Source organism: Humulus lupulus, chromosome 9, assembly GCF_963169125.1.
Source record: "Humulus lupulus chromosome 9, drHumLupu1.1, whole genome shotgun sequence".
NCBI lineage: Eukaryota > Viridiplantae > Streptophyta > Magnoliopsida > Rosales > Cannabaceae > Humulus > Humulus lupulus.
The window spans coordinates 21,804,855-21,814,531 of record NC_084801.1 but is presented as its reverse complement, the minus strand read 5'-3'; the positions used below and the strand labels follow the sequence as shown (position 1 = coordinate 21,814,531).

The following is a 9,677-nucleotide window of genomic DNA, read 5'->3' as shown; positions in this document are numbered from 1 at the left end:
GTATTTTGATAATTGCTTGTTTTTTTTTCTGTAGGTAAACAATAGTTTTGTAGCCTATCTTTACAATAATGCAATGTTTTTATGTTTGTTAGTTGTGTATATGGGTGCTTATAGATTTCCCATACTCAAGGATGCTTTATAATATCCACCTCTCCATTTTTATTTCTTGCAAAAAATTTCCTAATTTATTTTGGTTTTAGCGGGTTATTTTTTATCCCAAAATTGGTGCAAATTAGTTCTTTTGGGAACAAAAATACTCGTCAAACCTATTTAGCTCTGTTGGAATAGGCACAAAAGAATTATTCAAGCACAACACAATTTGAGTTTTAAGAAGTTATACTGAAAACAAAATTAACAACTTCTCTGAGGCATTTAATAATGGAAACTGGAAAGATAAGCAGCAAATTTCAACAATTTATGAAGTAAAAGTGGAGATTTTTTCCTTGTTTGTTATGCTGCTACTCAGTTTGAGGCTATCTTGTGCTTCGATTCCCATTTATGAGAACTTACAGCATTTAATCTATCCAAACTTTACAAGAAAACTGCCTCAACACATAGATCATAAAACAAATCCAATACAAGTGAAGGCTTAAGAAATTCCATGAAATGTTTGGTGGCAATAGAAGGTAATCAAATATCCCAACATAGTTCCAATGCCAAGAATTTTTCTATGTCTCGTCTTTTCCAGGGTAATAGTGTCGGAAAACGCAGGAGAAGTCTTTAGTTTCATGGCCATCCTGGCATAGATCTGTATAGCTGCAGAGTGCAGTCAATTCATCAGGTAAGAATAAGGCAACATATTCTTTTTGTGTTGGTAATAATAATAAGAGGTTACAACTTAGGAGAAACAAAAATCAAATTCTAATATTTCCTTTCCTTGGTCTCCAACAGGCATTGTGACATCTTGTGATGAAGATAAGAAAGATGACTAGGATGCTAAAACTTCCGTGGAAGATAGTTAAGAAATAATGTTTCATTGACAATTTTGCGATAGCTTGTCACACAAGTAAGTTGTTGGAGAATTTAAAACAAAGTGTTTGGTTGAACTCCTCACTAACTAATTGACATGATTGGACCTTATCCAACAAACTTACAAAACAATGATATCAAGGTCAACAAATCTAACACTATAAACACAAATATATAGGTACATATGTTACGTGCCTACTTAAGAGATATGAACAAAGTTCAATGCTTTTCTCAGAATAATACTGAAATCTAAAAGTTATGTGCAATAATCAAAGCCTTGAGGAAATTTACATTTTTTGTGCTTGGTATGTAAACGGGCAGTTATGGCCAACCTCTTTGGCAGAAGTTGCAGCAAGATTTAGATCCTTAGCCTGCAATGTGCATTTAACATCTTTAATTATTCATGAGTGAAGTTGGTACCATCATCTAGATACTATAAGAAGAAAAGAAAAAAAATTCTTGGTAGTGTGTGTTTTATTATAGTATTATAGTGCTATATTCCAGTGATGAACTGCAAATGAATATATTAGTTGAAATCAGGTAAATGGTCGAGATCAATATGGCTTCATGAATTGAGTTTTTAACAGTACAAGAACTTCAGTCCTTTCGAAAACAATCTTAACCACTGACCATAAGTTTAGTTGCAAAGCCACCGCCATAATTCCTAGAAGAGGGTACCCCATCCATCACTCCAGGAACAGGATTATAAGTGTCACTGTCATGCAAGATATTATGTACTTATAAAAAAAATGAAAATCCAATAATATAAACTAAAACTGATTAAGACACCATAGTAGCGAAAAACAGAAAATCTTCCATCACTGGTTCATAAAAAATCATTCTTTTATTTTTCAAATCTCCATTTCTAAATTGGGTTTTCTGCAATAAGCACATCATTAAATGTTAATGTTTCTCAATCAGGAAAGGAATGGTTGAATTTCCAGAGGTAAATATTTTTGTCTAGCAAACCAGCTTCTTATATGTCACCCTAAGAATCTGGTCTTATTTTCCTGTGTTTTCTTTAATGAGATCTTTGTTGTAGATCATAGTGTTTTCCTACTCCATTGGAGCGGCTTCATATTTGTTTTCCCTTGACAAACAACAGACACCATTTGATAGCATAGCCATACCTAGATTTTAGTCTACTGCAAACATCAGAAGCTCAAAGAAATTTGTGATTCAGTTACTTTTGCCATGGACACACGACCATGAACTCTTACAAAATAGTAGAGAAGTTGTCATACCTACTCCAACAGCGAGCGCTTGAAGAATTAAATACTTTTGTTAGAGTGCTTGCATCAATCCCTAAAGACTGACCAAGAGAGAGGGCTTCTGAGACACCAAGCATACTAATAGCCATTGCCAAATTATTGCAAATCTTTGCTGCCTGAATAGCAAGACACCCCAATAGGTATCAAATAAGCTGCAACAATATCTAATAGGGTATATAAATTAGAAATATATACCAACAATAATCTGAACTCATTAGCTTTGTTTGGCACAAATGATCTTATACAAAAAATAAAAGTTTGTTGCATATGATGACAAAGAGTAAGTGAAAGAATTCTGGGAACATCTGTTGACAGACAGCATTTCAATCTGTCTTACCATGTATCCCTACATTCTAGCGTGGTGTCATATTAAGGATGAATTACAATCAAAGCGTAAAGAAAGCTGTGAAAAGTGTGAAACATGATGTATTATATGTATGACAACTTACAGAACCATTTCCTGCTCCACCACAGTATACTGTGTTCTTGCCCATTGAATGGAACAGGGGTTTTGCAGCCAGATAAGCTTCCTCAGGGCCACCAACCTTCATATTAATCATTTTTTTAATTATTATATCTTCTATATTAGAAACAAAAGCATAATTTCAGGGTCATGAATCTCAAGAAGCTTAGTAGAAGGAAGGTTTGTAAAGATTCAAAAGTGACTCAAGTAGTTTTTTTCTTTGTAAATAGTCTCTAATAATTCACCCTAATTCTAGGGAACTGCTCTAAAAGTGATATTTGGGTAAAGTGAAAAGGGAACTTCAGTAGAGATGGAGATTTTTTTTCAAAGTAAAAGAGTTTGGATTAGCTCTGTATCTCATACAGATGAAGCAAAAATCAGGTCTTCCTTCTTATAAGACATTATGACAAAAAAGAATTATATTGTACCATGAAAGTAAGTGTCCCAGCTTCTGCAGCAAGTACACCTCCAGATACAGGAGCATCCAACATTACTGGAGTCTCTTGATGACCTTCACAAATTTACTTCATCAGAGCAGTCAATCATAAAAAAGCCCAAAAATATAGATCATGCTTGCATGCATAGCAAAAGATCAGTTTAACCTTTTTTTCCTTTTTCTTTTTGACATTTTATCTGGTAATATCAACTACTGGGTTTACCAAAGGTACCTACAAAATTATTTAGATTGTCAATACAACCTCATCTGTGTTTCTTTAATCCTTTTTCTAGTCCAAGAACCGATGTCATAACATAGAAGTCCAATTTTAAGTAAGCTATATTAAATTCTGATGTAATAAAACTTTCCCTGAACTGACAAGACCATTTAGATGCAACCACATTTGCAATACTTTACTCCAGCTGCTCTTGATAGTTATTTCAATCTGAAATTGAGAGAAAAACAGGGCACAATATTATCTCCCCATTCTAAGCATCTTCTATCCTTTGCCAACTCATCAGTAGAAAAAGGTATGCTTGTTCGTGACCATCACCATGTGATTTTATTCCTAATCAATTGAAGTACTGTCATTAAACCTAAACAAGCATGTTATTCCTAATCAATTGTACATCTACCCCAAATTACTAGTCCTAATTGTTTTAGCCATGAATAGAATTGAGTAATGCTCTTTGGCATCTAGCCCTCCTTCTAGTTACCAATGTCTTAGGTGACTCATAATCTAAAAAGTACTTCATAAGGTTGATTGTCTTGCGAGAAAAACAATCAGTCAAAACTTTGCAAAGGTTTCCACGTTCGACCTACAATTTCATGAAGCAAAATGTATCCTAATATAAATTTGAAACTAATACAGAAGAAACATGTATGTTCCATTTTATACAATCTAGAAAATAAAAAGTCAAAGGATACAATTCGAGTAGCGGTGAATCATAATGAACTAGCACACAGTCATCATATCCCAACAATTGATATGTGTAACAAGCAAATGGAAACAGTTTGCCTGCATTTTTAATACTTATGATACCTTTCTTCTCCTTTAACATGCATTCGGATATGGCGAGAGAAAGCTTCCTTGAAGTTTGGGGATCGATTGTAGATGAGTCTATCATTAGCCACGGTCGCAAGACATTCCCACACTGAAGCAGGCCATTAGGACCTGTGTAAACATCAGTTACCTGCATAAAATACACAATCAAGAAGTTCATTCCTCTAAAAGTTAGAAATGGCTTGTATGAAACCATAAAGGCATTCCATAATAGGGACTCTACTACTCAACCTATTGACAGTATTTGAGGTAACCCTCTTATCTATAAAAGCAATTAGGATAACTGGCATATGGAATTCCATCAGTAGATGGAGCTTGATGAATTTAGCTACAAGTTATGCACAGATCAACAGCTTCTAACAAGGGAATGCATTAATGCATACAATTTAAAAACGCATATGAAATTTTTAAACTCACATGAGATGAAGAAGGAAGCATTGTAATTACAACATCACTGACTTCACCAATTTCAAAAGGAGTTTCCTTTGTGTCAATTCCCATGTCAGAGAAGGCCTTCAAGGCATTAGAATTTCTGAACAAAAACAAAAATCTCACCTTTAAATACACAAAAATGTACTTTGCTCACTCAATTGTACTTATACTACTCATCATTGGAATAGAAAAGGCAACAAAAGATAATCAATCAATAAAATCTGTACAAGTCATAAAAGTTCATCAAGTGAAGATTCAAATACATTACATGTCATGTACGGCTATTTTGTATCCGGCCTTTATTAGATTATTCGCCATTCTGAATCCCATATTTCCAAGACCTATGAATCCAACACTCTGCAATGCATCCATTAAAATGAAGTATATTACTATGCTCCGCAGAAAATGCTTTGATATGGTATATATATATATATATATATTTATATATATATCCATAATGTTTACCTGGTTCGTACTAATATACCTAAAAGTAGAATGTTTTCATACAAAACTTGAGAAGAAATTTCATTAGTGGTAGAAATTACAATACCCCATTATATGAGAATAGGTTAGCACAGCCACAGCTTGAGAAGATAAAATTATCACTTGGTGTCAAATATTTAAACATTGCCACTGTTTCACTGACCCCAATATAACACCCTATAACTGAAATTTATAGGTCTTTTTGAGACAAAATTGATAATTCATTTCTAACAGCGGGGAATTATTGAAGAAAATAAAATTTCAGTGGGGGCAAAGTGAAAATTAACAAGATGAAGAAGAAGCTTTAAAACAGTGTAAATACATATTCAACAAGACAGATTATATTACAGTCATGTTTATTTATTTATATATACACTTTAATATACAATAAAATACAGAAATAGCAAAGAGATAACATAAAACGATAAAACCTTGAACACGGTTGACAAAATCAGATTACATATAAAACCCATTAAAAGCCAAATGATAACAATGATAAAATCCATGAAAATTGATCAAACACCCAGTTGAGAATGAGGAAGATAGAGTGATGAGAAGAAAAACAAACCTGAAATGGGGGAGGGGGAGGGACTAGCTGAGATGAAAATCTGGGGAGTGGTGGAGAGAATTGAAAGGGAAGAGAAGTATGAGTAGAATGAAAAGAAAGCAACGATCTTACTCTACACCACCTGCCCATGATTACTGCTTACTGCTTACTTAACCTCTCTTCATCACCACTCTACATGCCCCCAAACCCAAACCAACAACTGTGATGTGATCAAAATCTATATAATACAACTCTGCTAAAGCCTTAAAACAAATAAACAGAATATTTGTCAGCTTTAGTTACTCATCATCCCTTAAGAAAACATAAATATATATATATATTGTTTTGTTTTGTTTGAGAAATATGTTGTAAACCACAACGTTTGTACCAGTCAGGCACTCAGGCGACTGCTCTTGTAGCAGGCTAGCGTTATGGCTTTGTCCTTTAGCTTGTACATTATTTTTCAATGTGAAAAAATACTTATAACTCCTGTATAATTTTTATAGAAATATATTAAAATTTGATATTTAATATTTGTATTCATATCCCTGCTTGCCTAGTGTCTATTTTGTAGCTCTTGCTTTGCTTTCTTTAGTATAATATTTTAGATTTCAGATTTTAGAGTTAGGCGAATCCTTACATTAATTTATCCAAAATGTACAGCATATTATAAATTTTGAATGGACTCGATTTAAATTCAGCAAACACAATAAGATGTAACTCGTATAGTATTTTGCATCTTAAGGTAACTTATAGCAATATTCAATAATGTCAATTCTATGTATTAATCCTTAATAATATTTTCTCTATAGTAATATTTATATAATTTATTTACAAATAATATAAAAGTACATTATATGTACAATTATATCATATATATATATATATATATCCATAATTAAAAAAAGTGTAAAATTATTTAAATAAGAACTACGTCTAATTTGAAACCTTAATATTTTATGAGAATTGATAAAAGGCATCGTCCAACACTATAAGGAGGTAATATATTATTATTAGTGAAATTTAATATCAGGTTTCACATATTTGAATTTAATAAATATTATGAGATATTGCTAACCAATTATAAAGTATCACCCTCGTATGTTATGTAGTTGGACATCTTAAGATGTCCAATAGAAACTCTTATATTATTATATAGATATATCATCTATGATTCTATGTAAGTAACATTGTCTATATATGTACATTGTATAATATTAGAGCTTTTCTTATCCCTTGGAACTTTTGGAGAAAGTTGAGATAGGTATTGACACACTTGTGACTCGTCATTGTGTTTTTTATTTATTTTCTCTTTTATTAATTCCTATTATTATGAAATATTTATATATTGTTTGTCATATATATATATATATATAGTTTCCTACACGTCACGTTTATGTTTCAGTAAACTTTACTTAAAAATCTTAAGAATGTTAGAATTTCGATAAAAGAATAATACTAATTAGAAAGAGCTCGCTATATAGATCCATACATCATCCATTTACGTTTCTTTTATTTATGGTTTTGTGGTATTATTGTTTAGTTTGTCATCTTAAATTTCCTTGGTAAGCGAAATTTATTGCTAAGGAAGTATACGTAATCACAACTGAAGTAATATTTGGTAAATTCAATTATTGTCTCGTGAAGCTAACTACCAATTACCAACAATTAATTTCCAATTTTATTTGACTAATAAAGATTTAATGTTCTTTAAAAAAATCTAAAAATAAAATAAATAAACAAGCAACTATAGAAACTTTGAATTAAAACTTAACCATTAACACTAGAGACTAATCCAAGAAAAGAACAAATTAGGGAATTTAATCTTATCAACTCTATCTACTCTATTATTTACCAATGAAAGATTTTCAATCTTTCCTCCTTATTAAGATAGCGAGTTTACCAAAACATTTAATGCTCAGTTTATAAAATATTAAACTGGATGTAAATAAGAATTTTCTATATTTTTATGATAATTTCACATAAACGAAACATTAAGATTAAAAACTCAAAAACTACACAAACAATCATGATACTCTTGTTCAAGATTAAATTTATGTCTGATCAATTATAGCATATTCGAACCTCACTTTTCATATTTTAATTCAAACTCATATTGATTATGTAAAAAGATGGTCAATCAATCATATATCAAAACCACAAATTGAACAAATCTTAATAGAGAAAAAGAGAAATCATAAACCATGCATTAATTCATAAAAGAGGTTCAAGAGATTCAATTAAAAACCTTAAAACTGAAATTAGTTCATCAACATATCAAAGAAATCCATAATACTAAAATTTAACATAAAGAAAATTACAGAAGAGGAAAAAAAAACTCTAGAATTGATCTTCGAAATCGTTCTCCTTGCCTCTCTTCATAAAAACTCCACTGAAATCTGATTAGCTCCCCGTCTATTTCTAAAAAAAACGCTTAAATATTCAACCCTAAAATGCTTCAGCCAAAAAGGACAAAAATGCCCTTCAGCGTTCACGTATGAACTCTTAGCGCCGTAGCCCCCTCATACATGCGCCGCAGCGCGCCTCTAGATGCCCTGATTCGGCTTGCCTCTGACTTCTCAAGCATCGCGACCCCTCTTTGAAGCGTTGCGACTCTATTTCAATAATGAGTGGACGCGTTGCGGCCCTAATTCAAGCATTGCGGCCCTTCCGTTTCCAGAATTTAGCATCCTCTCTGACTTGAATGCGCCGCGACCCCATCGTCCAATAATTTTAAATCACTTTTCAAACTCAATTTTCACTACTGTGGTCTTTCTAGGAATCCATGAGCAATCACTCATCAAACTATATGCAAAAACCACTGAAATCATACTCAATTTAGCACAATTTACACCACATCCACGCCATCCCTTCATAAACTATTAAACCATGAAAATACACACCAAACACAAGTATAATACCACAGAAAATCACTTAAAAGAGTAAAACACACTCTAAAAATTGTACTAAAATAGACTCAACAAACTCCCACAAACTTAACTTCTACTCGCCCTCGAGTGAAGAACACAAAACTGTTGGGAAAACTTATACAAGATCTTTATTTATTTTCATGTAGATCTAATATTAAACAAATTAATATGAGACAACCTAGAACATGTTTCTAAAATTGAATTCAAAGAGAAATAATGATAAGATTACTTACATTATACGCAGCGGAATAATAGAGTCTTTCCTTCAGTTTCTCTAACCCTTGTATCCTTTTTGTCGCTGAGTATTACCAAGAAACTGAACCGATATTCAATTTTCTTCACAGCCTTCCAAAGTATCCTTAGAATCACTTAGACTAGAGTGGGAAATTCTCAACACATGAGATAGATACAAAGAGAAGAAGAGAAAAGAACAATAAGGCTTAGCAAAAGACTTATGTTTAGAGAGAATTTAAAACCTATCAGAAACTTGTGTTTCAACTTATGTTTTGACTTGTGTTTTCAACTCTCTCTTAACATTCCTTTTATAGACTCAATTAGGTCATTTATTTAATTAAAAAATCAATAAAATAATATCCAATTAACAGTCGTAGGTTGAAATTATCATGGGCTTTAGGCCCGTGAAATTTCCCATTTAATTATAAGCTCGTTGGACTCAAAATCAAGACATGTATTATTTTCTATTGATTTAATTAATTAAATAATTATTTAAATCCTTTATCAAATTAATTATTTATAATTTGAACATTTATTTAAACTTATTTATTAATTTAGATACCAATTTATCTTAATTAATAAATCGCCCTAATTTTTCTTTTCATCTCTAAATTGTACAACTCTATGAAACTATCCAAAATTGACCTGGTCAACTTTGATAATTCTAATTGATAATTAAATCAATTAATTGAGACTATCTAGATGATTTTATCCAAGGTACAGTGGGGATCATGGGCCTATGAAATCAAGCTCTAATAAGTTATCATAAATCTAACAAATAAATTTATTAACTTATTAATTTCTCGTGACTCCACTAAAGACTCGGAATTGCACTCTTGAATTCATAGA

At 31.8% G+C, this 9,677-nt stretch overlaps 1 protein-coding gene across 2 annotated transcripts; it reads right to left on the bottom strand.

Annotated features, from left to right (window-relative positions):
* Window positions 1–394: 394 nt before the first annotated feature.
* Window positions 395–6,175, bottom strand: LOC133802614 (probable 3-hydroxyisobutyrate dehydrogenase, mitochondrial). 2 transcript variants are annotated; one of them, XM_062240962.1, is made up of 11 exons: window positions 6,053–6,175; window positions 5,686–5,927; window positions 4,903–4,991; window positions 4,620–4,734; window positions 4,182–4,332; window positions 3,132–3,214; window positions 2,690–2,785; window positions 2,214–2,356; window positions 1,600–1,684; window positions 1,261–1,340; window positions 395–756 (listed from the first exon to the last, which is right to left on the bottom strand). In XM_062240962.1, the coding sequence occupies exons 2-11, from the start codon at window positions 5,812–5,814 to the stop codon at window positions 669–671; spliced, it is 1,059 nt and encodes a 352-aa protein (XP_062096946.1). In that variant the 5' UTR covers window positions 5,815–5,927; window positions 6,053–6,175; the 3' UTR covers window positions 395–668. The 2 variants fall into 2 exon arrangements, with proteins under 2 accessions (XP_062096946.1, XP_062096945.1); XM_062240961.1 differs by having other exon boundaries at window positions 5,686–6,127.
* Window positions 6,176–9,677: the final 3,502 nt, after the last annotated feature.